At 39.3% G+C, this 25243-nt stretch overlaps 1 protein-coding gene across 4 annotated transcripts in view; it reads left to right on the plus strand.

Annotated features, from left to right (window-relative positions):
• scrib (scribble) overlaps nt 1-25243 on the plus strand; it is a 222173-nt gene that overhangs the window by 176944 nt on the left and 19986 nt on the right. For all 4 annotated transcript variants that reach the window (XM_065221295.1, XM_065221296.1, XM_065221297.1 and 1 more), the window contains 3 exons: nt 13811-15178; nt 16419-16518; nt 16730-16925. In XM_065221295.1, the coding sequence (XP_065077367.1) occupies nt 13811-15178; nt 16419-16518; nt 16730-16925 (1664 nt within the window). The remainder of the gene's footprint in view (nt 1-13810; nt 15179-16418; nt 16519-16729; nt 16926-25243) is intronic.

A 25243-nucleotide genomic window follows, 5' to 3' on the forward strand; every position in this document is an offset into this window, starting at 1 on the left:
TTTCGACAAAGCGATGAGCATTTCAAATTTTGCGTGTAGATTTTTTCACGTGTAGTTCAGAGTTAGTTTAGCGAAAATTGTTTCATCAGTTGGTGAAACAACGTCTCCATACAAAAGACCATATAAGCACAATATTTGCACCTGATGAAGATGTGTAGCGTATATATTTTCCTCAGCTCGACTTTAGATTGTTATTATACAAAGGAGACGAAAAAGAAAAAGAAAAAAGTTGCATTCATCTACAACCACCACAGTTTACAAAATAGATCAATTCACACGGTTTTTCATCAATTCTGGTTCATCATTATCGATTACAATTTAATGTATATTATATATTGAGACGAGACACGTTACGGGAAGAAACGATCCTATTAAGAACGAAACTAAGGAAAGTTTATAAAAGAAAAGTAATTGTTGATTTAAATACAAAAAAATCGAAAATTGCGTCGGCATTTTCTACTTATCTTAAGTTTTTTTTTTCGGTTCCAGTTAAGTCAATATAATGTCTCAGTTTTTCGTCCAACCCCACCAACAACACACAGCCACACCCGAACCATTTTTGCGGATAAAAAAAAACACACACACTTTTGGGAACCGACTTATATTGTAGCGCACAGATGGCAATTCGAATTTCGAATGAGAACAGATCGCAATTGGTAATTATGAAAGAGATGTTTTCTATTAGCTCAAAACTCTGGTTGTTTCTTTTTCGCTGATTTTTTGTCTTCTAATTTTTTTTTTCTTGTCAGTACTTACGGTTTGTTTTTTGCTTCGAATGAGACTTTTCAATGGCTGTTCAAAGTTACGGTTCTTTTTTTCAAGCATGGTTTCTTGGTGGAAAGCCTTGTTGCTGTATTACCCTTTCTTTTCCCTAATCGGATTGCATTTAATAGAAAATATATCTTACTTACTGACATAAAAAAAAAACATATGCCCTAAGTGCTATTTTAACAACTTCGACCTTTATCGCTCGAAATTTGAGAAGTTACACTCAAAGAAATTCTCTCGTCAATCTACGTGAAAAATCAGGTGAATTCAAAAAAAAAACGCATACGTTCGTCTTTCGTGAATTTTGGTAACGTCTATGGGCTGCCAAGGAAAATTTGTGATTTTAAGCAAAGTTCCGTGAGCGTTTATAAACTTTATAAAACATTAGGAAAATTGTATAACTTAAAGACAATTCAGTCAATTCCAGTAAAATTGTGAGTTTTTTTTTTTAAAATACTAAGATATTCAGGGCAGTCAAAAGAATTTTAAGGAAATTGAGAAATATTTTGGGAAGTTTTAAAAACATCAGGAAACCCAAGTAACAATTTTGGTTTTATGAAGGTTCTGTAGACCATGATTTAGATTTGAAGAATGCTATAAAACCTCTTTAAAACTGGAAATGTTACTTGAGAACTCTAGACTATTGAAGAAGTGTACCATCGGCGTACACATCAGAAGAATATGTTGCCTGGTAGGCCATGATTTGTAGCCATGGTACTAAAGTAACAAACTGAAGATATTTTGTGAGTTTAGTTCCAGTCGAAATATAATTAGCTCTTAAACCTAAAACTAGTTTCCTTCTCTTCGAGAACACAACATATTTTGGCGACGAGGATGGGATTTGGAAAAACTCAACAGGATCATGATCGCAGCCTGAAAGCTGTGCTTCACCGGATTCGTGAGTATGGCTTCCACTTACGCATCGAGAAGTGCCGGTTCTCTCTTCCGCAGATCAAGTAATCGATAAAGATGGTCTTCGTCAACGGTATCTCCGAGATGCCACCACCGATGAATGTATCGCAACTACGTTCGTACCTTGGTGCGATAAACTATTACGGACGATTCGTTGGCCAGATGAAGGAACTTCGAGCGCCGCTTGACCGTCTACTAATTAAAGAACGATGCTCCTTGGAAATGGACCACGAACTGCCAAATGTCGTTTGACCGTTTCAAAACCATCCTGGTCTCCGATCTCCTGCTGACTCATTTCGACCCCAACAAGGAAATCATCGTCGCTGGAGACGCTTCCAAGAATGGTTTGGGCGCTGTAATCCTCCATCGCTTCTCCAACGGCTCCGTCAAAGCCGTCGGTCACGTTTCGAGGCCGCTGACACCTGCAGAAGAAAACTATGGTCAAATTGAGAAGGAAGCGCTCGCGTTGGTAATTGCCGTCACCCGTTTTCACAAGATGATATGCTGCAGACCGACCACAAATCGCTCCTTAAAATTTTCGGCAGCAAGAACGGCATTCCCGTTAACACTGCCAATCGTCCTCAGCGTTGGGCGCTAACGATGCTGCTGTATGATTTCGACATCCAGTTCATCCCAACGGCTAGTTTTCGACATGCCGACGTGTTGTCCCGCTTGATGAGCTGTCACAGCAAACCAGACGAGGAATACGTGATTGCTGCTCTCCAAACGGAATCTGCCGTGAAGGCAATTATCGCAGACTCAATATCCAGCTTGCCGGTCACATCCGATATGATCTCCAAGGAAACGCAAGACGACCCGGTCCTACAAGAGGTAATCAACTACATCCGCAATGGCTGGTCAAACACTGTAAGCGAGCTACCAGATACAGCTGTTCGTCAGTTCTATTCCCGACGAGAGAGCCTCCAGGTCACCTAAGACTGCGTCATGTTCGCTGACAGAGTTGTAGCTCCAGAACGATTTCGCAAGCGCATCATCCGACAACTCCACTGTGGACACCCCGGAATAGACCGTTTACTGGCCCAACATCGACGACGATGTTGAAACGTTTGTGCGTCAGTTCTGCCCCTGTACTGTTGCAGCAAAATCGCCCCGCAAGACTACCCTTGAATCGTGGCCGATACCAACGAAACCGTGGAAGAGGATCCACATCGACTACGCAAGTCCAGTTGATGGTGATCACTACCTCGTCGTGGTCGACGCCTATTCGAAGTGGCCGGAAATCTTCAGGTCCCGCAGTACAACTACTACAGCCGGTACCCAGTTTGTACGTGCTCGATTCAAGCAATTCTGTGAAGAAAATGGGATCCACCACCTGACGACACCCTTAAGAGAGGACTGAAGAAACTCACCGAAGGGGAAACCATGGTGACATTCCAGCATTTCCAGACGTTCCTCTCAGTTTTCCGGTCAAATCCAAATAGAAGCGCTCCGGATGGTAAGACACCTGCCCATCTATTTTTAGGAAGACCAATACGAACAACGCTGGACCTATTGAAGCCCTGTGTTCAGAGTCCAACCTTGGAGAACAAGAAGCAGATCGGTGAACTCATTCGATCCGGATGATTTGGTCTACGCTCAGGTCCATCGTCGCAACACAATCGAGCGCAAGGGCAAAGTAAACTACACTGTTTTGCTCGATCATGGACGCTTCATTCGAGCACACACCAACAAGCTAAAACAACGATATCCGGATAAAAATGGTGCCGACCAACTTCCCTTGGCCTTGCTTGACGAGTTCCACCTACAAGCTCCGAAACCGTTCGTCCCAGCAGTGTTTATAGAAGAACCAATTCCAGATGATGACGAGCCCGATGATGTAATGACGGATGACGAATCTGTTGTTCCTGCTAACAGTGTGAATATTCAAGAACCAGTTCAACAGCGTGAAGAAAGAACCCGTACACTTCCAGCTTGGCTGGCACCCTACGATCAATGAGGTACAGAGAGAGGTGAAGCAGATCGTGAAATGTGGTTGTATTAGTAATCCAAAAAATCAACGTAAACGCAATTAGTGACGTCACTAATTGAATGTATCGTACAAGGGTTTTACTCACACAACTTAACCGACTGCTTCACCTCGGTAATCCAGCTCATTGCCCTACGATCTCTTTTGAAAAAAGGGGAGATGTTCCATCGGCATACACATCAGAAGAACATGTTGCTTGGTAGGCCATGATTTGTAGCCATGGCTACAAGTAACAAACTGAAAATATTTTGTGAGTTTAGATCCAACCACCGAAGAGACAAGTCAAAACATAATTAGCTCTTAAGCCTAAAACTAGTTTCCTTCTCTTCGAGAACACAACAAGAAGCTTTGAATTAGATAATCGACAAATCTTGAAAACTTCAGGGAAAATCATAGAACTATATTAATTATTTCGTTGCGGTTCCTGAAATTACAGAACAACCTTGAAAACTTCACAGAAGTACAGAGATCTTCATGAACATTTCGAAAACTTCATAAAAGTCGATGGAATTTAAGGGAAGATCCGAGAACTTCAGGAACTTATATGGACATTTCGGGAGCATTTCAAATAAGTTTAGTAAAACTCAGAAAACAAGGGGAATTTTAGGAGAGTTCAGTTCCATTAGCTTCACTAAATTAGCGGAAAATTTCAATAAGTTCCCAGGTTTTCAGAGAACTATAGAGATGCTAAGAAATTTTTTAAGGTTTTCACATAAGTCCAGAAGTTTACGGAAGCTTAAACATTTTTAGAATAGTTCAATTAAATTTAGGGTAGTACAACAAGCTTCATGAGAACTGCAAACACTTTAGAGAAGTTTCGAGAACTTCAATAAAGGTCAACAAAAAAACTTCAAGAAAGAACACATATTCTCAGAGCAGAGATATTCTAGAGCAGTGAAATTACATAAATTTTAAAAAAGTTTCGAGAAATTCAGTGAATTGTTAAAACTTTAGAGAAGATTCATGATCGTTAGGAAAATTGTGGAAACTTTAGGAGTCCGAAAAAGTGTAGAGAAGTTAAAAATAATGATGACTAGTTTCTCAAACTACAAAAGAAATTCAAGACAGTTTCATTAATTTTAGGAATATTTTGGGAACTTTCCAGTTTTTCTGAAGACCTCAGTATAGTCCATTCCATATTCAACGGAGATTTCTCATGAAAATTTGCTTGGAGTTCTCCTTATTATTCACTCGTATTCTCCCGAAACTCTCATGGAATTATGTCAAAAATTCACTTGGAATTCTCTAAAAAATATCACAAGAATATAAATAGTTCGAATACTTCTCGCAACTATCCTCCGAATCCAATTTTCTTTTAATTTTCCTAGGAAGTGCCTTGAAAGTCTCTTCAGTAAGAAATCCTATGGAAAGATTCTAAGAATTTTCATTGGATTCATTTCAGATTTCTTTTTTAATCTCACTCCTTCCCTTGGAATTCTACTCACGTTGAAAGCCTTCTAAGAATTCATTTTCATTTCTCCTCACAAATTTCTTAGATTTCTCTCCGTAATTTGTTTGGCAATCTCTACTGGAATTATTTTCCGAATTTCTTTGAATATCTCCTGGAGTTATTATCAGATTTAACTGTAACCCTCCTGTTAGGATCCCCTTCACCTCCTAAGTATTCACCAATTACGAGGACTTATGCTCCGATTTCAAATGAGTGGATGAAAATCACTAGGAATATACTAGTACTAATGAGATTCCCCGAAACTTCCAGTTATTTTCACTTGGAGGTTTAGTCATAAACTTTCTATTGAATCTTTCGCTCTAAAGGTTCCTATCGTAGGGGAAATGACGGCTTCGGCATGCCAGACTATTTTCGGCAACCCAAATTGAAACATTATTTTCACTGAATTTTCTTACGAAAACACTTCGCTCAATGCATGCAAACGATTCTTTATGCTTTCAGCTTCAATTTGACTATATTTTTACCACTGAGAAAAAGCAATCTAGCAAGGTCTTCTTGAAATGAAACACACGCACTACAAATTGTAGCTGATTTCGAGTTGCCGATAATAGAACAGCAGATTTACATGCAGTTCAAATGGAACGGTTGCCGAAGAAAAACTGGTTGCCGACAATACTCGCTCTCACTAGAGAAGATTGGAGCTTTGTAAAAGCGTTTCAAAACAGTTTTTGACAATTCTTTCGACTGAAATTGTTAGAGCAGCTGGCAGCAAAAGATTGTAAACAAACCAATACTGCATATGTGTGCGTTCCTTAGAGAAAAAGGCTATAGAAAGAAGGTTGCTGCTTAGGTTGCCGAGAATACGTAAATTCCCCTACATATTTAAGTGTTTAAGAGATTATTATTGAATGAGTCTAAAACATCAAACATTTATTTGGTATGCCATCAGAGCGACTATTTGGTCACTTATTTCTTCAACATGGTCACTAAAATCACTATTTTTGACAGCATTTTCTACCAGCCCTGGAATTGCAGCTGGTGAGTTTTGTTTGCTTGATATTCGGAGGAACGATATCACAGCTTGTAATATAATCAGCATTTGTTTGCTTGTGGATTTGTCTACGAAAATCAAGCGTGATCATTGTCCATTGATGAGATTTGATTTTTTTTATATTTTCCCAACACTGCGTATAATAAATCGGATTGTTCTATCTGTCAAAGGACTGCTCATGTTCTGCCCTAAAGATCTCTTAACTCTAACAAATTTCTTAAAACTTCCCTGAATTTTTCAGAACATTTTAAAAGTTCCCGCTATTTTCCTGAAATTTATTGATCCATCCAGGAGTTCCTAAAGTTTCCGAAACCTAAGGTCCTGGAACATCCCTTGAAATATCTTAACTTCCCTGAACTTCTCTGGACATACCTGAAGTTTTCGCTCCTCCATGACAATGTACCCTAAATTATCAAGACGTTCTCCATGACAATGTACCCTAAATTATCAAGACGTACCCTAAATATTCCAAGAAATAATGTCTAATCCCAACAGCTTTACTTTCAATTAGCTTAAAGCTGATTGGGAGCAATATCGAACATTTATGGAATATAGCTTCGATCCAAACATTCCTTTGCAAACCAAAGATGAAATTAAATATGCTCTTGAATCTCTGACTACTTCTATAGTTGAGGCAAGAGCTGCCTCAGTACCAAAATGTGAGGCTAAATTCGTTTCAATTATAATAGACGGCGATCTTCTGCTCTTGAACCGTCTGAAAAATGTCCGTAGGAGACAATATCAAAGAACACGCGATCCTGCAATGAAAGTTATTTGGCGGGATTTGCAAAAACAAATTAAATAGCGATTCTCTGCTCTGAGGAACAAAAATTCGCAACCATAGGAGCTCGATTTTTGAAGATGAGCAGATTGAATATCGCCATGGGCAACTCATCAACTCTTAAAGATTACCAATTCAATTCGTTTAAGCAAATCTGAAGGCTGCTCAACTGGAGTTGCTCTTCTGGACATGGAAAAAGCATTCGACAGTGCTTGGCATGACTTCCGGTTTATTTAAATTTGTCAAATATGGAACGGGGACGACGGGTAGAGGCCGGAAATTGATGTTTGACTCCATTTTGGAATACAAAATGGCAACATCCGGCTCTAAAAAAAAACTATAAAGTACCCTAGAATCTGGGTATTGGAACTGGTATTACCCGTAGAGGTCGGAGGTTGGCATTTTGAAATCCAATATTGTGACATCTGGTTCTAGCAAAACTTTCAAATACGAAATGTCCTCAAAATTTGACGGAAATTCAGTGAAGCTCCGATAACTTCAGGAAAGTGAGAACTTCAATGAAGTCCCGAGAACTCCTGGGTCGTTCTGAAATATTCAAAGAAGTTCCTATTACTTTAGAGAAGTTGCAAGAATTTCAAAGAAAATCCTAATTGAAATTTAGAATACGTCGAGGTCTAATAATTCCATGGAGCTTAAGGCGAGGCTTAGGGGAGCTTCAAGAACTTCAGTAAAATCTTACCAAATAAACCTTCCTTCTAAGAACTGACTTAAAGTTCTCGGAACCTCCCTAAGTGCCCGTAATTTTGCAGAAGTAAGCTCTTTAGAAAACTTCTTTTAGGATCTTTAAAAATTTGAACACTTTAAAAATTCCTTGAGCTATCGGAAATTTACGCTGAAGTTTCCGTAGCTTACCTCAAGTTTCCATAACATTCCTCAAATATTCGGAACTTCCATGAAGCTCACGGAACTTTTCTAAGTTTTTCGACATTTTGCTAAAGTTCTTAGTAGAGCAATTCCCTACGAATTTGCAAATCGGTTTATTTTTGTATTTTTTTGATTTGGTTGAAAATTTGCTGAAACGTTTCTTATAACCGACAATGTCATCTTGCCATTTTGAATCCTGCCTTATTTTTGAAAAGGGCATATAGAAAAATATCAAGCTTATCTTTAGAAAATTTTTACTCGAAAATTGTTCACCCGATCGGTTTGGTGTCTTCGGCAATATTGCAGATAATGAATAAGACTATTTGAAAAAATATGCACTCTACAAAAAATTAACCAACTTTTACTTTTAATTTCAAATTAAATCTTAAAAACAATTTTTCTCAAAAAGTAGTTTTTATTTAATTTTACAATAAAAATGCAAATTTTACATTTTAAAAATATCTACTTTCAAACCGCTACATCTCGAAAACGACTTAGAAAAAAAATACTCAGGTGCTTTTTTATTGTAAATTTGGTGTACTTTCGTTTTATAAAGTCGAAAAAGTAATTGGACCAAGTTTTGGATGTGAAAAATGAGTTTTTTAAAAAATCAGAACTTTTTTGTCCATCATTTCTCCATCTTGACATATAGTGCAATAGATGGCATTTTTTGTCCCCTAAAACATATCATGAAATAAAAAAATACAAAAAATACCTTTTTAAGAAAAATTGTTTTTAAGATTTTATTTGAAATTAAAAAAAAGTTGGTTAATTTTTTTTTAGAGTGCATATTTTTTTCAAATAGTCCCATCCATTATATTGCCGAAGACACCAAACCGATCGGGCAAACAGTTTTCGAGTAAAAATTGTCTGAAGATGAGCTTGATATGCCCTTCTATATGCCCTTTTCAAAAATAAGGCTGGATCAAAATGGCGATATGAAGATGCAAAATAGCATTGTCGGTCATAAGGAACGTTTCTGAAAATTTTCAATCAAGTTAAAAAATAAACCGATTTGCGAATTCGTAGTATTCAACTCAGTATGAAAAGCAATTCTTGAAACTTCCCTGGAAATCTAGGAGTAGTTAAAAAAAATTCTCGGACCATCCCAGAAGTACTCGGACTTCGCAAAACATTCTCGAAATTCCAGAAGGTCCAGGAAATTTCGAGTACTTTTCAAAAAATCCGAGAACTATCCTGGAGATCTGAGAACTTTCCACAAATTAAGCGAACTTCCAAGAAATTCCGGAAATTCCCAGAATTTACGAAAGCTTCCCAGAATTAGCGAGAGCTCCCACAATTTTCTAAAACTTCTCAAAAACTCCTAAAACTTCCCAGAAGTTCTGTGTACTTCTCACAAATTCCGAGCACTCCTAGATCTAGGTCTTCTAGATTTCGGAACGTTCCAAAAATTCCGAGCGTTTCCTAGAAGACCCACAAACTTCTTCCTAGCAGATCCAAGAGCTTCCCAGAAATTCCTATAACTTTCCTAAAAAATCCGAGAATTTCCCAGAAGATCTAAGAAATTCTCTTAACTTCCTAGAAGATCCAAATACTTCCCAGAAATTCTGAGAGTTTTTGAGAGCTTTCCATAAGTTCCGAGAATTTCTCCCAAGATCTGAGAGCTTCCCAGAAAAAAAATGCATGCATTTACAACAAATTCCAATAGCTTCCCAAAAATTCCAAGAGCTTTCCAGAAGTTCCATAAACCTTCGAGAAGATTAAAGAACATCGCATAAATTCCAAGAACTCCCCCAGAAGATGCGAGAACTTCCAAAAAACTTCCCATCCCCGAGAGCTTTCCAGAATTTAAAAAAGTTTGCTAGAAATTCCGAAGACCTTTTAGAAGATTTGCGAATTTCGCAGAAGATCTGAGAACTTACTAGAAATTTTGAGGACTACCCAGAAGCTTGGCGAACTGCACACAGTTTCCGGCAACTTCCCAGAATTTCCGACAGATTCAAACAAGATGCGTGCACTTCGAAGAACATCAGAGAACTACTCACAATTTTTGTCAGCTTCCTAGAAGTTCCTTCCAAGAACTGTTCAGAAGATCCTTGAATTCCTTGGAAATTCCGAGAACTTTCCAAAACTTCCCTGAAGATCAGTGATTTTTTTTTTTATATATCTTTATTAAGGAGACTTTCAGTCCTGGGCTGGTTCGTCTCCAAATATCAGTGAATTTTACAGAAATTCTGGGAACATTCCAGAATTCTGAGAAGTTCGCATAAGATCTGAAATTTTTCTACACATCCCAAGAACTTCTCAGAAGTTTAAAGAACTTTAAAATAACTCAAAGAACGTCCTAGAAATTTCGAAATCTTCCGGAATGTAAGATACTAGGATATTCTGAGAACTTCCCAAGTATTCTGAGAACTATCCAAATTTTCCTAGAACTTCCCAGAAGTTCCGAGAACTTCCCACAAGATTCGAGAACTTCGCAGAAATTACGAGAACTTTTCAGAAGCTTTTCCCAGAATTTTCCCGACCGTGAACACCCCGCAATTTTACTGACATTTTTGGAATTGTCTGTAATTTCCGAATTGATTTGAGATTTGGGTGTAATTGCATTTGTAAACAAACACGTCAATCGCCGATTTCTCATGAATTAAAGCTCAATCTCGAAAACTAATAGCACTATGAGGTAGAGGAATGATTCCTCTAGCATTTAGCATAGTTTTTTTTTTATGTGAGCTTTTATTCAAGAGAAATAGGCAATTGACGTGTTTGCTTACAAAAGCAATTACGTCCAAATCTCAAATTAATCCGGATTTCTCGGAAATTCTCAACAGTTCCAGCGATTAATTAAAGAAACTGCGATGAAGATATCTGAAGGGAAGTAAAGCCGTTGGTCCCCGGTCCATGAGTTGATGGGTTGATAGGTAGGGTCCAGGTGTGGGAGATGCCTCCCTGGCGTCGGTAGCATTGGTACTCAGTACGGAAAACAAGATCGACGGAAAACAAATTAAGGAAAACATAAGAAGTTCTTAGGACTTCTCTGAAGATCTGAGAACTTTGCGAAAGTTTTTGGAAATTCCCTGAGCTTCTAGTTACGTTAATTGCACTGCACTGAGATTATCTGATCTTCTCTGATGTACTTGAAGCTAGTTCATGCAGTTCTGATAATGTTCTGCACTTGAAAAATTTTCGAGAAAGTTTCCAAAATATGTATGAAGTTTTCTAAAGTTCTCTGGGCTTAAATTTTTCGAAATTTTCATCACATTCATGGAGTTATCCTGAATTTATAGAAATTATCCTTTGCAGATCTTTAAACTTTCCCAAAAGTCTGGACTTTCATAAAGTTATTGGGACTGTCCTTAAAATATCTGAGCTTGTCTGGAAACGTCAACAACTAGCTTGTCTGAGGTTCTTGGAATTTCTATAAAGTATCATTAAAGTTCTTTGGGCTTCTCTGATGTTTTTTTGAGTTCCATGAAGAACTTAGTACTTCTTAAAGGTTCCTACAGTTTCCATGAAGCTGATGGAACCACCTTGAAGCTTCCCTGAAGTGCAGAACATTTCAACAAGCTCAAGAAGTTCTCAGATTTTACCTGTCCATTACATTTTCCCGCAATTTCAAGTATTTCCTTATATTCCTCTGATCGTCTTTAAAGTTCCTAAACAATATTTGGATCACTCTAAAGTTCTCTAGTCTAGCCTGATGTTCTCTTGATTCTTCTGAGGATGTTTCTGGAACTGCCCTGAAATCAATTAAACTATCCTGAAAATCTCTTAACATCCCGACGTTTTTTTGTTGCAGTTTTTTTTAATTTATTGGAGCTTCTGTGAAGTTTCAGAATTGTTTTGTTGTGTTCTTTTAACTTCCCTGATGTTCTCTGAAAATCCTAAAGTTTTTAATCTGCTTGAAATTTCTCGCTATTTTTCTAATTTTAGCTGCCTTAAAACTCTCAAAACTTTCCTGAAGTTCCCGCAATTTCCCAGTTATTCATGAAACTATTTTGAGGTTCTTAGAACAGCCCCAAAGTTCACGCAACTTCCCTTGAAATCTTTAAGTCATTTAAAATCTTTAAACGTCTGATAAGCTCCGGCAATTTTCCTGAATTTAACGGAACAGTTCTTGAAATTTTCCTAAAATGTATGGAACTGCGCTGTGACCATTGGAACCTAATATTAAGGATCTTAAAACTTGTCTGTAGTTCTGGACGTTTTTGAAGCTCTCAAAGTTATCCTGAAGTTATCAGAAGTTCCTTGAATTTCTTGGAATTATCATGAAATTCCTAAATGTATGATTTCTGCTATTTTTCTTATGTATATCGGAAAAAGATTTGCAAAATCTGTGTTTACCATGCTGTCGACAGAAGCAGGCCACTTTCGATGTGTGTCACGCGATCGTCTGTTTACTCGGCAGCAACCATTGTGTGGTCCTCCCTCATTGTTCTTCATCAGCAGTTCTTTCGGTCGATGCGTCGTCGACTTTGGAAAGCAATCGTTTCGTGATGAGTGTGACCACGTTTTGCGTCCATTGCTACAATGGAAGCGCTCTGACCCCCGTTGGCGATACTGCCATACAATGAAACCACTGGTAGCGGATCCCGTTTCGATGTAGAAGGCTTATTGGATAGCAGAAGATAAAGTGTTTGACTACAGTTTTAAGATGTTTTATATAGTGACCAAAAATCCTCGGCTCTGTAAAGTTAATTCGATTGAGCTTTATCAAGTAAATTAATTAAAAAAAAACTGTTTTTTATATTTTATTTATAGAAAATTTACGTGTAGACCAGAAGTGACGTTTTCGTGCTACAATTTATTGAAAAATGTCAAAGACGTCATTTTGAAAAAGAAATACGATTCAAAATGGCTGAATTTTTGAAAAAAAACATGTGAATGATTGCTCATAAAAAATATGCAAAGTTTCATGCAAATTGAAGCAGTAATTGTTTTTTTTTTTGTTATTTGGCCTACTGCTCAAAAGGCTTTTATACAGAGCAATTAAATAAAAGGTCAATGCCGTGCTCAGTGATTTGCAGGGAAACTACTTAATAGAAAATTCTTATTTTAAAACAATTCAATTCTGTCTATGCTTATCAAAAAAAATATCACTGTATTCGCACCGACAAATAGCCATACCACTCGGAATGTTGACCATCGGGATTCAGGCATGTAGCGATTGATTAGAATCAAAGACATCATATTATCCAAGTGACAGATACAGAAGCAACGTATAGCAAAATGAGCTAATGCACAAACCTTTCTTCTGAGGTTGTAATCTTTGCCATCAAATTCGTTCGAAGCATTTACCTTTGCACGGTAGATGACGCGATTGTGCCTGTCTCATAGTGGTCGTGTGAGAAAATGGAAGAGTTGCCAGTCTTCTTGATGTGTTGTCTTTGCTAAAGTGTTAATCAGTTGTCAATATTTCCGCGGTTGGTAAACTCAGCTCCTATGGAATTTGATGTTTGAACACTGCCACCTGTTGAGCTTACTACCCGTCATACAGTCCCTGGTCGACACACAATGACAAATATCCAATGAGTAATGTCTGTTTGTCAGTGCTATTTGTATCTTTGATTTATTTTAAACTTCGTTTACAACTGTAAATATGTTCGTTGTTTTGTTCAATACGTTGTGATGTGGATTTCTATGTTTTGGCAGTCAATTTGGTTATTAATCGGAAAATTACTCATACATATGTCAATCATTCGAAATTTACACTTATACACTATACGTTTCAATCTAAGTTATTGTGCTAATCGTTCGTGTTAAAAAAAACATCATTTTTGGTTCATCGTTACAAACCTGTTAGTATCGGTTTCACATCGGAATTCATGTTGTGTCTAAAAAGATTGAATCGCCTCCAAAATTCGCACTCGAAATACCTCTCTTTCTCTCTCTGTGTGTGTCTCTGTCTCTGCATATCGCCTCCATCATCTTGCGCTAGTAGTAGACATTTGATTTAACGAAACCAACACACAGAACCAATATTTTTCTCTTTCTTTTTTCGCTCCCTCAACGCCAACCGTACGTGCATCCCTCCCCATGTGTATCCGCGCGTAGGTCGACCGCCGATATGGAAATATCCGGCCATTGTTGCATGCAAACGATCCTTCTAAAACCCCAATAACCTCCTCCACTAGTACTACCAATACCGCTACTTCTACTACCACCCCCACCAACACCAATGCCACCATCATTAGTTCTTCTACCTCGGCGGCCGCTGCCGGTACTAACATCAAATCGACGACGCCACTTCCGGCTACGAAGAGCTACATTCCGGTTTACTCGCCGAGTTCGTACGGTCTCCCGTTCGGATCGAAGGAACCGTCACCGGAGAAACCCCCGGTTCCGACGAGTCGGTCAACGACTCCCACAACCGGTCATCGGAAGTCGGTCAGTTTCGACCTGGACGACACGGAGTGTGAACATCGGAAAGCCATGGCCGCCAATGCCGAACGGGAAGCCCAGATACGGCAGTGGAAAGACGCGAACAACAATGCCGGGGTGGGTCAGTTGAAGGGTATTTTAAGAAGCGGGAGTCCGACGGCTTCCAGTCGAAGTCGAAGCACAACTCCGGAAGAGGAAAGGGAACAACGAGCAAGATTGCGTTATGTGAGGGGGGACGATCAGGTTGAGAGAGAAAGCCAGGAAGATGAAAGTGAGACTGAGGATGATGAGAGTGAAACGGAGGAGGAAACAGAGGAAGAACAGGGCAGCGAGATTGAACGAGCGAATCCATTTAGAAAGGAGTTTCTGAGGGAAGATAGGAATGCGAATAGGGAAAGTTCGCCAAGGCGATCGCCACCGCCTCGACCGCCGAAATCGTATTTGAAGAAGGCGGAGATTGTACGGAACGAAGGGCTAAGGAATATGGCGGACGAGTGGGGCCGAGGAGATTTCATTGAATATGAACACGATCCTCAAACCAATACCGTTCGGGAAGTGAGAAGTTCGACGCATAGTTTGGTGAGTCGTAGCACGGAACGGTTACCGGACTACGAGAAAATTGAGTTGATAGCGGCCAAATTCGACGTGCTGCCATCGACGAAGCGAGCGGAGTTTGTTCATGAGAATTCCACTAAGAATGCGTTGGTCCCCGAAGAAACCCATCGACAGGTATTATTGGAAGAGAATAGAATGCGAAACGAGATGTTGTCTCGATCAACCAACCCGTTCCTAGACTCTGGCTACGACCAGGAGTCCCAACATTCCGTCTCCCCTGTGCCACACCCACATTCACCAATGCATTGGTCCGGTTCGACTGGTCAGCTGCATCCACAGATTTACCCACCGATGCAAGTATTCCCCGTACACTATTCGAAGCTTCCTACTCCTCAGCACACGATGTACACCTACACCCCCCAATCTCCGATGCACCATCAGCAACAACCTCAACAGCCCTACGGCATGCCAAGTTACAACTACATGGTGAGTGACCAAAGCCTATTAAGGGGCGTAGTCTCTCCAACTTCCTCTTCACAGTCGCCATCGATTGGGTACTACACACAAGCACTATCACTTTCACCGCCACCACCACTGCCTCAGATGCAACCACCGATTCTAGGAGCTCAGTATCAGCAACTACAGCCCCAGCAATTGCAGTTTACACCAATACCAATATCATCCTCTTCACTGGGTTATCCTAGTACTACGTATAGTAACACCGCTCATCATCATCATCATCATCTTCACCATGGTCATGAAAGCCACCTACATCATCATCCCCATCGTAGTAATAACAATGGAAATGGCAACAACAATAATAGCACTCTAGTACCACAACCACCACCACCATCATCTCTGTCATCAACACCTACTGCTACACTGTCATTAGGATATGATCACTCTCAGCGAAAACAGCACCAGCAGCAGCAGCACCAACAAGAAAGACAGGATCAGCAACAGAACCATTCTAGTACTACTGTTAGTAGTAGTAGCAGTAGCAGTAGTGTTCCATCGAATGCTTTTAGCAGTAGTGCTGTTTAGTTTTAGGATAATTTGTGCTCTAATTTCTTAGTGGCTAACCAGGCTGGATGTGGTACTAGATTTTGTTTAATCGTCAACGAATTTGAAACGAAAATCCAACCGAACGTTCTAGTACTACGGCTTTTGATAAAATAGGACAATGTTTTAACCAAACCATTCCATTCATTGTAGCAGATCAACGCATGTTTTTACTTTCGTCGAAGCAGTCAGCTTTAGTTTTTTTTTTTTTTAATTGCATCTCTAAATTATATGTATTTATACTTAGTTGTACGAATTACCGATTCAAAATATATTCTATTGCTGAAAACAACAGAAGCGAAGCTTTCAAATTGACAGAGAGTTTACCGTGTTATTTGGTGGTTTGAGTTACATCCCTTTTCTGTTTTGTTGCACATCAAATTCTATGCTTGCGAATGAATAAATTTAATTGCAACGACACTCAGTTCACTGAAGCTAATTGATAAACGCCCTCTACATGGCTGGAGAATGAAAATGGCGCGCATCCCGCCGACCGAACGAGCGTTTGCAGGGGCCGCACGATGACCAGGCCGCGACTCACGCCCAATGCAGGCTGATTTGAATTCTCAAATTTACCTTCCTTAGATTTTGATTCTCTAATTATGTTAAAAATCGAACCCGGAACCATCCAGACTAATCCATTCTCGATTTGATCTTTCCCCAGTCTCCTCCGCCAGCGCCAAAAACACCGAAGAGTGTCTCCGACAAGAAGCGGTTCTTCGAGAATGCGATGGAAGACCAGACCAAGCAGACGCCCAAGCCTGGTAAGTGGGCATCAGCAACTTGATATGCACGGCCGACTGAACGAACGGAAATTTGAGCTTCGTTTAGTCAAATTCGCGGCCGTTGGTCCCATAGAACGTTATTGAATGTTTTTGGAATCGTTCCGAACTTAATTTTGAGTCGTTCTCATCGGCCGTGTGTCATACAAAAGTTTCGTTCGATTCTATTACAATCTTTCCTTCTCATTCGCAGAAAAAGTATTCTCATTCCTGTCGCAAGACGAAGTCGAAAAGCTGAAGCAGGAAGAGGAGCGCAAAATGGCCACCCTCGGTCGGCGGCGGTACCAGGAACGGGCCTACGAACCGGAAGACGATTACGGTTCCGGCGACGAGGAGCAGGAGATTCGCGAACGCTACGCGAAAGCCGACGAGAACGATAACGACATGAGGTGATTATTCCCCTTTTATGTCCCTTGTGTGTGCCCTCTAAAACTCCGAGTATGAGTGTTTTCCCTTTCTCTCCCTCTGTGTCACCTCTCTACCTATTTGTATCGCGCTGCGCTGATTTGTTGTTTGTGTTTGTGCTGCGTGCGAGCGTGCGTGTGGATGCAAGTTTGTTTCCTTTAATTCTTTCACTATAGTTTTAGTTTCTCTTCGAAATCTATTACTTTAATTTTCTTTCCTTTATTACTGCTCCCATTTGAATAGGTCCTAGCGCAAAACCGTAGTCCTCTAACCACCTCTGCTCGAGTGAATAAGTCGTACTAGAATAACGCAAAATACCAACCAGAAAAGGCTGTAGAATAGACTAACACTGATAAAATAAAATCCATTCTAATCTAGTACTTCCTGTAACATAGAAAAAAAATAACAACTAAGCTTAAAGCAGCAACCAAAAAACAACCGCAGCATGTAAGAAAACCCGAATGGCAAAATCTCCTGGTGCATGCGTGCCATCCTCGTTTCTAGACAATCTTCCAGTACTATTTTTGTAGAATAAAACCCGTTTTTTGTAAAGTGCGTTTTTTCGATGTTCGATCTGTTTGAGCCCGTTCTAGTACTTCAACCAAAAAAAAAGGAGAAGCAGTCTTTTTACATTTTTTTAAAAATCATTTTCCACCTTTTCCCCACATTTAGGAACGCACTTGAAGAAATTGAAGCTGTACTTAGAAGTTGAAAGTCGCTCCTCTTGCGAGCGCAAGCGCACAAAACAATCTCTCTACCTACTGCTACTGCTACCATCTACCGCTACTTCTACTTATTATAATTCTACTGCTAATACTACTACTACTACTACTACTTCTAGTACTACCCTGTAAATGCTTTTATTCTGGATTTTGCGTACTGTGCTCAGTTTGTATTTAAGAGAAAGGCGTTTCATCAAACTACAACGTACGTGTTTAGGTGTTAGGCGATAGGAACCGACCTGCCCTCCTGCCCCTTCCGCCAAACAGGACAATCAGATCAACATTTCGAGAGCAACATTTCCCCCACTCTTACCAGTTAGAATCACGGAAGGCATTTTTTTTAAACAATAGACGATAGTTGGTATTAGTTTCGTATGACGTCCAACATTCTCGATTTAAGTGGGCGAAAAAAAAAAGTATTATTAGTTTTATGATGTTTGTTTCCATCACCGCCACCCCCCCTCCTGCTAGTCTAGTGAGTAAGGCAATTTGTTTGTTTTTGTTTAACTTTGGTGTTTTGAGTCATAGGGACCTATGTACAGAAATGGTGGCAGTGTTAAGCGGTCTTACGCAATTTTTTTGATTAAATGACCACCACAGAAAAAAATGGTCTTTGGAACCGGATTCCGGAAGATTTGGATGTTGACATCATGGTGAGGCTCGTTGGTACTTCACCGTACTCGTCATTGAACATTAGCTTGAACTGACGGGTTAAATGCTTAAGTTCCATTAGCGAGAAAAATTGATCTTCGGAACCGGATTCCGGAACATCCGATATGTAGCCTAAGTGGCGGTTGAACGTCCTAATACATTTGGGAAAAGTTGTATTGTCATTGCTGTTCGAAAATAACCAGATTTAATTTATTTGTAGGCTTTCCTAAGAGTTTCCGGTGCCTCAGAGACAGCGAGGTTCAAAACCGATTTACAAATGACGCGGGAGTTGTACTGCAAATCTTGGAAACTCTTAGGACAGTGGACATGCCTTGAAAGCTTTTCCTGGATCTGTGGATTTGCCCTGGAATTTGTACTGGATTTGTGATTTGATCGTACCTTGCAAGTCCTCGGTACGAGTTCTACAACTTCTCAGTCTGACCTACACTTTCCGAGTTTGGCAGAAGAAGTCTACTGGACTAGTTCTGAATGGAGATGTTAGTGAAAAGGACTACTAAAACAAGTAGGGGAAGAAGGGCCACAGTGGACAGATGGAGCACAATGATCATTCTTAAATTTATAATTGTTCAAATCAAATTAATTGGTAGTAGATTCAATATCAATATGATATTGAACCTACTACCAATTAATCTGTTTTGGACAATTAGAAATTTGAGACAGGATGCTCATTATGTTCCTCCTACCCCTACAAATCATAGTGGTCCAGAAATGAAAATTAGGAGAAAATAAATATGCTGATCCTGAAATTGTCACTTTACCAGTGTGTCTTCTGTGAGGTTGTAGCTTATAATAAGGCCTTTATAAAAGGATTAAACAAGGCACTTTCTTCAAATGTGCAATTTAATGAGTAGAAAAATAGTCGTAGAAGACAACTTCAACGTACAAATTAAAAAAAAGAGAAAGAAGTTATTCTAAAAAAAATTGTTTAGGGACACCCTGTCTTAAATCATAAAAATTGCTATAGTAAAATAATCATTAGCTTTACCGCTATAGTTTCTGCAGTCAAGTTTCTTAACATTACTTAACATGCAACTTTGTGGAAGGTTCCGTCATGATATAATCAGAAATGGAAAAGTTTGCATTTGCATCTTTCATCAAAACTAAAGGCCTTAACTTCTTACAAGCTATGCTGGTAAAGTTGCAATTTCTAGATAAACATCCTCCTAATTATCATTCCTGGACCACTTTGCATATAATACGTCGAGCACACATGTTAGCAATACAAAAGAACCTAGAACAAGGAGAGATGATCGGGTTTAGCCCAAAGCTCTAAAAGTCCCCCATACGGTTCTGGAGCCATCTTCCAAAGCCCAAAAATCGCTGGAAGTCCTGTGAATTTTCCCATACAACTGTTTCTCTGCCGAATTTCCGCAAAACCCAGCCTCTCGTCTTGACGTCCGCTGAGACCCGGAACGATGCCTAATAAAAATCTATGAAAACTTCCAGGAAAGAGCAAAGCTCCGTGGACTCCAAGAACCAAAATTTTTCAATATCAAGCCTAAACGACCTTCAGGACGAATATTTTTCGATTTACTGTAACTCATCGGACCCGTCATCGTAGATCTGAATCTCGGCCTCAGACGATCATGGAATTGGCCTTTCAAGTCTTCTGCCATTTCCCAAACCTGTTATCCAAGTTCATCAAACTAGAGATCATTTCGGGAAACTTCCAGGGACTTCTAGGACGATTTCAGCGAGTACTCTACAAACGGAGAACTTCAAAGACATTCTCAGAGGATTACAAGGCGTTTCGACCTTCAAGATTTGTTCAAGAGACAGTAGGTTGTCAGAGCTAAGTCCAACAGTAATCTTGGAATGTAGTTCAGATAACTTCTGAGAAAAGAACTAAGAATGTTGTGACCTTCACCTTAACCTTCAGTGATCTCTTGATGTTTTGGGCTCCTGCCGTCAAAATCATTTCTCAATTACTTTTTCGAAGGAACGTATCAGCTTTTGTAAACAATGCGTTTGATCGTATATTTTGAGTAACTGGTGGCTCTCCCACGCATGCTAACACTACCATTAGATGGGGGAAATTTCACCTTACCTGGACTTCCTTACTGGATATGTCTCGGAGAATTCTGAGATCAGTTCGTTAAGTCCCAATACCGCAGCTGAAGCTTAAAGTACTCGAAAACTTCCTAACCTGACAACCAAATGTCTGGATTTGTTCTCGAGAGAACTTCAACCTCCAAAGGAATGTCACAGAAGTGAGCTAAACTGGTCCCCAGAGAACCTCAGATTGGGTCCAGAAACCCATCAAAGCACCTCCGCCCTTGAAGGGTCCTCTGAACCCGTCAACAAAGTTAGAAGGCTTCCACAAGAGATTTCCAATGGTATCAAAAATATAAAAGTTCAGTCATTAGACGATTCGATCGCTAGACAAAGTGGTCAGCTTAGGGAGGAGGCGGAATTCAAAGGGCTTCCAGTGTAAATCTACTGAAATGTCGAGGTTAGAATTTTTTTAAGACTTTGGAGGATAATTCCAAAGGATAACTGACTGGGAAATGCCTCAAACAACGAAACATGTTCCAAATAGATTCATGGAGTTGATGATATGACATACACTCTATGAACTTTGTTCAGTATACCAGTCGTGGTCGGAAAACACTTTTAGAATAATCTTCTGGAAAAAAAAACTTCTAGAAGAAACTTCGATAAAAAGCACCTGGAAGAAACTTCTATTGGAAGTTCCTGGAAAAATAATTTCTATAAGCTCCTGGAAGAAACTTCAATAAGGAGCTTCTGGAAGGAACTTCTAGAAGAAGCTTCTGGAAGAAACTTCTAGAAGAAGTTTCTGGAAGAAACTTGCAAAAGAAGTTTTTGGATGAAACTTCTAGAAGAAGCTTATGGAAAAAAATCTTATAGAAGAAGCTTCTGGAAAAAACTTCTAGGAGAAACTTCTAGAAGAAGCTTCTGGAAGAAGCTTCTAGGAGAAACTTCTAGAAGAAGCTTCTGGAAGAAACTTCCGAAAAAAAAAACTTCTGGAAGAAGCTTCTAGAAGAAGCTTCTGGAAGAAACATCTGGAAGAAGCTTCTAGGAGAAGCTTTTGTACGAAACTTCTAGAAGAAGCTAAGAAGCTTCTGGAAGAAACATTTAGAAGAAACTTCTAGGAGAAGCTTTTGTACGAAACTTCTGGAAGAAACTTGTAGAAGAAGCTAAGAAGCTTCTAGAAGAAGCTTCTGGATGAAAGATGAAACTTCTAGAAGAAGCTTCTGGAAGAAACTTCTAGAAGAAGCTTCTGGAAGAAACTTATTGAATATGCTTTTGGACGAAACTTCTGGAAGAAATGTTGAAGAAGCTAAGAAGCTTCTAGAAGAAGTATCTGGATGAAACTTCTAGAAGAAGCTTCTGGAAGAAACTTCTAGAAAAAGCTTCTGGAAGAAACTTGTAGATTAAGATTCTGGAACAATTTTCTAAGAGAAGCTTTTGTACGAAACTTCTAGAAGAAGCCTCCGGAAGAAACTTGTAGAAAAAGCTAAGACTTCTAGAAGAAGCTTCTGGAAGAAACTTATAGAAGAAACTTCTGGAAGCAGCTTCAGGAAGAAACTTCTGGAAGAAGCTTCTGGAAAAAACTTCTACTGTGTTACTTGAATTATAACGAATATACATTGTATACGAGTACCCCGAATACAACGTATGACTCGTCTAATTTTGCATTGCATTTGAAATGGAAAATTAGACGAACTATACGTTGTATTCGGGGTACTCGTATACAACGTATATTCGTTATAAGTCAAGTAACACAATAGGAGAAGCTTCTGGAAGAAACTTCTAGAAAAAAGATTCAGGAAGAAACTTGTAGAAGAAGCTTTGTAATAAACTCTGGGAGATTCTTCTAGAAGAAGATTATTGAAAAAGTTTTCAGCAGAATCTTTCTGAAGAAGCTTTTGGCAGAAGCTTCCACAAAAAGCTTTTTCTTTCAAGCTGTTGCTGCATTAGTTATTGATAATTTTAATGATAATTTTCCAAAAACAGTAATCCAAAAAGTTAAAAGTGAATAAACATTTTTTGAATCCGTAAAAATTCCCCGGTATTTTTTAAAAAATCCCTTAAACTTTGGAACACCCGTAGAATTTGATAAATCCGTAGAACTGACTACACTGGTGCATCGACAGTCCAAGGCAGAAAGAAGCTGAAACCTTCAAGTGCGTACTTATTTTATACGCATAGATTCGCGTGCAAGAGACTGTACCCATTTCTTATAAGGCTTCCTGCCCAAATTACGTGCTCAGAGGGGAGGGGGTAACGATAAATGTTACGTAACAGAATAGTCAATAAAAATCGAAAACGGGGGGGTTGAAAGAGGTAGTGTTACGTAATTTTAGGGGGAGGAGGGGGTAAAAAATTTGGACTTTTTGCGTTACGTAATTTGTGTATCGTGCCTAATTTGTACATTTGACATTTGTTCATTGGCTGAATTGGCGTAAGTGTTAGTGTTTTGGTATCTGCACTTGAAGTCCGTGTTAGGGATTCGCTACTATGCACACCCGGTTGTCAAGTAAGTCTAATATTTTTAATACCAAACAAATATTACATCAAATCTGATTAGAATGGTATGTTAACCGTTATGTGATAGTCGAAAAGAACACCTTTAGGAGCTCGATAAGGTTTTTTTTAAAGCTTTATTAAAGAGATTTTTAACCTTAGGTTAGTTCATCTCTAAGCTCGATAAGGGTACCTTTTGGCACCATTGCATTCAGAAGCTTATCCTCTTTCTGAACATTGCCAACAATGTCCATCCGGAATCGTCTGGTTTCCGGAAATCCGGATGTCCTGTATAATGTTCGAGAACTAAGCATTTGCTTGCCGGTTTCGCTAGAATTCCGAAGGAATCGATATCAAAGTATCAGAATCTCCTTCAAGAAACAATTTCAGTTTAAGGTTTATCCCTGGAACGGCCATTCTAAAACAGTGGCCATATAAATATTTGGGATGAAACCCCTGCAATATGGGTATCAAAATTCATGAATTTACAGCAGGAGACTGTTTATCATAATTTTGTGATCATCCGATTGATTGACCCCTACAATATGGGTATCGTAATTCATGTTTATCACAACTATGTACGTGCTTTAAACGTCGCTCATCTCTATGGGATGCTTCCCCTGATATTCAGATGACGAAAGAATGGCATGGGGCATAGTCTCCTGTTGTAAAGTCATGAATTTTCATACCCATATTGTAGGGGTTTCTTCCCAAGCATTTTCTATGGAGAATAGAGGCTCTACGGGAACCTGCTCCGCAATGACCATTTTGGGAACAATCCGTGAGATGGCCACAATATAAGGATAAACAGTCTCTTGCTGTAAATTCATGAACTTTGATACCCATATTGTAGGGGTTTCTTCCGAAACACTTATATGGCCACTAGAAGCCCTACGGGAACCTGCTCCGGAATGGCCGTTCCGGGGATAAACCTTAAACTGTTGTTCAAGTCAGCTGAAATTGTTTCTTGGTGAATGTTTAGTTCTGGAGCATTATACAGGAAATCTGGATTTCCGGGAACCAGACGATTCCGGATGGATATTGTTGGTGATTTCCAGAAAAAAGGATAAGTTTCTGAATCCGATGGAGCTAAAAGATTCAAAATCGATCAAAATTGGCCGCAGTTGCAAGCATTTCTATTTTGTGGGTACCCCGGTACCATTCGAAGTTCCTGCAATATGAATATTCTTCAGGAAAAGTTGTCTTCCCATGAGTTCTGAGATGTCACTGAATTATGGTTTCCTGTCGTGAAAATAACTGTATGATTTCTAAACTTGAAATCTGAAAAGGTACCCGGGTACCCTGTCGATCACATAGCGGTTAATGATGCAAATCCATCCGTAAATGAACAAGTTATAAGCGTTTAAAACCTTACATGATTTCGTGACGCTGCTTCGATGAAATGGTGCCCCATACCAAAGACAAATACGTAGTCCTCCTATGTCAAAGAAAAGCTCAGAAGCTTGAAGAACTTCTCAGCAGTGTTGTTAGTTTTCCACGGAGTACAATCTGTAGATTGGAAAATTTGTTTCCATTGGCATTGATGATAAATGTCGCGTCAGATTCGCGTAATTCTTAAAAAAATCCTAGGTATCTGAAAAATCCGTTGAATCTGAGGTTTGATCCGTAGATCCGTAGTTTATTTGAAAATTCGTAAAACTACGTAGAGGTCAAAATGTGTACATACACCACACCGTAAGGGGTACGGGAGACTAAGGTCGTGGAAGTTCTGAAAGCCTTCAGAGATTTCAGAGAACTTTAGGGACCTTCGGAAAATGCCATCTTCCACTGCGAACTGATAGAATCAGAGCATTCTTCTACTGATTCCATTAAAAAAAATCTTTTACTATTCCCAAGAGGTCATTGAAGCTTCTCCTGAGCTTCCATCCTAAACAGGTTCATTATCCTAAGGAACATCTCGTTTTGGATAATCTTGTAATCTCTTAATGGCTGCATGGGTGACAAACATGCAAACTACTCAACAAAAAATAAAAACTGAAAAAGAGATTTTTGAAGCGAATTAAGCTGCATATTGACTTATTTAGCTATTAACTAAAACAAATTGTTGTTGGGTAATACCATGGGAAAGTGGACTAGTTTGTTTTGGGTAATGATTCACATTTTTGCTTGATTTCGTCCATTTTTGGATCTTGGATGGCGTCTTTGAAATTTTTCATAAAATTGTTGCACGGAAGTGGCATTTCTGATCGAAATTACGTCTATCGCATTTGGCGTAAATACAGTTAGCATAAGAGTAATCTATGCCAAACGACCTTTTATGTCAAATGACATAACAAACTACCGTAATCTTATCTGTGTTTCTTCAATTGACCAGCTCTGATCTATTTCTCTGATGATACCAGAAGGGGTCCCAGATTACTTCCTTTGGGAACGCCGGAAACGTTCGTCACCATTTCAGA

Source organism: Ochlerotatus camptorhynchus, unplaced genomic scaffold (genome assembly GCF_037179485.1).
Source record: "Ochlerotatus camptorhynchus isolate MF236.1 unplaced genomic scaffold, CSIRO-AGI_Acam_v1.1 ptg000141l, whole genome shotgun sequence".
Lineage (NCBI taxonomy): Eukaryota > Metazoa > Arthropoda > Insecta > Diptera > Culicidae > Ochlerotatus > Ochlerotatus camptorhynchus.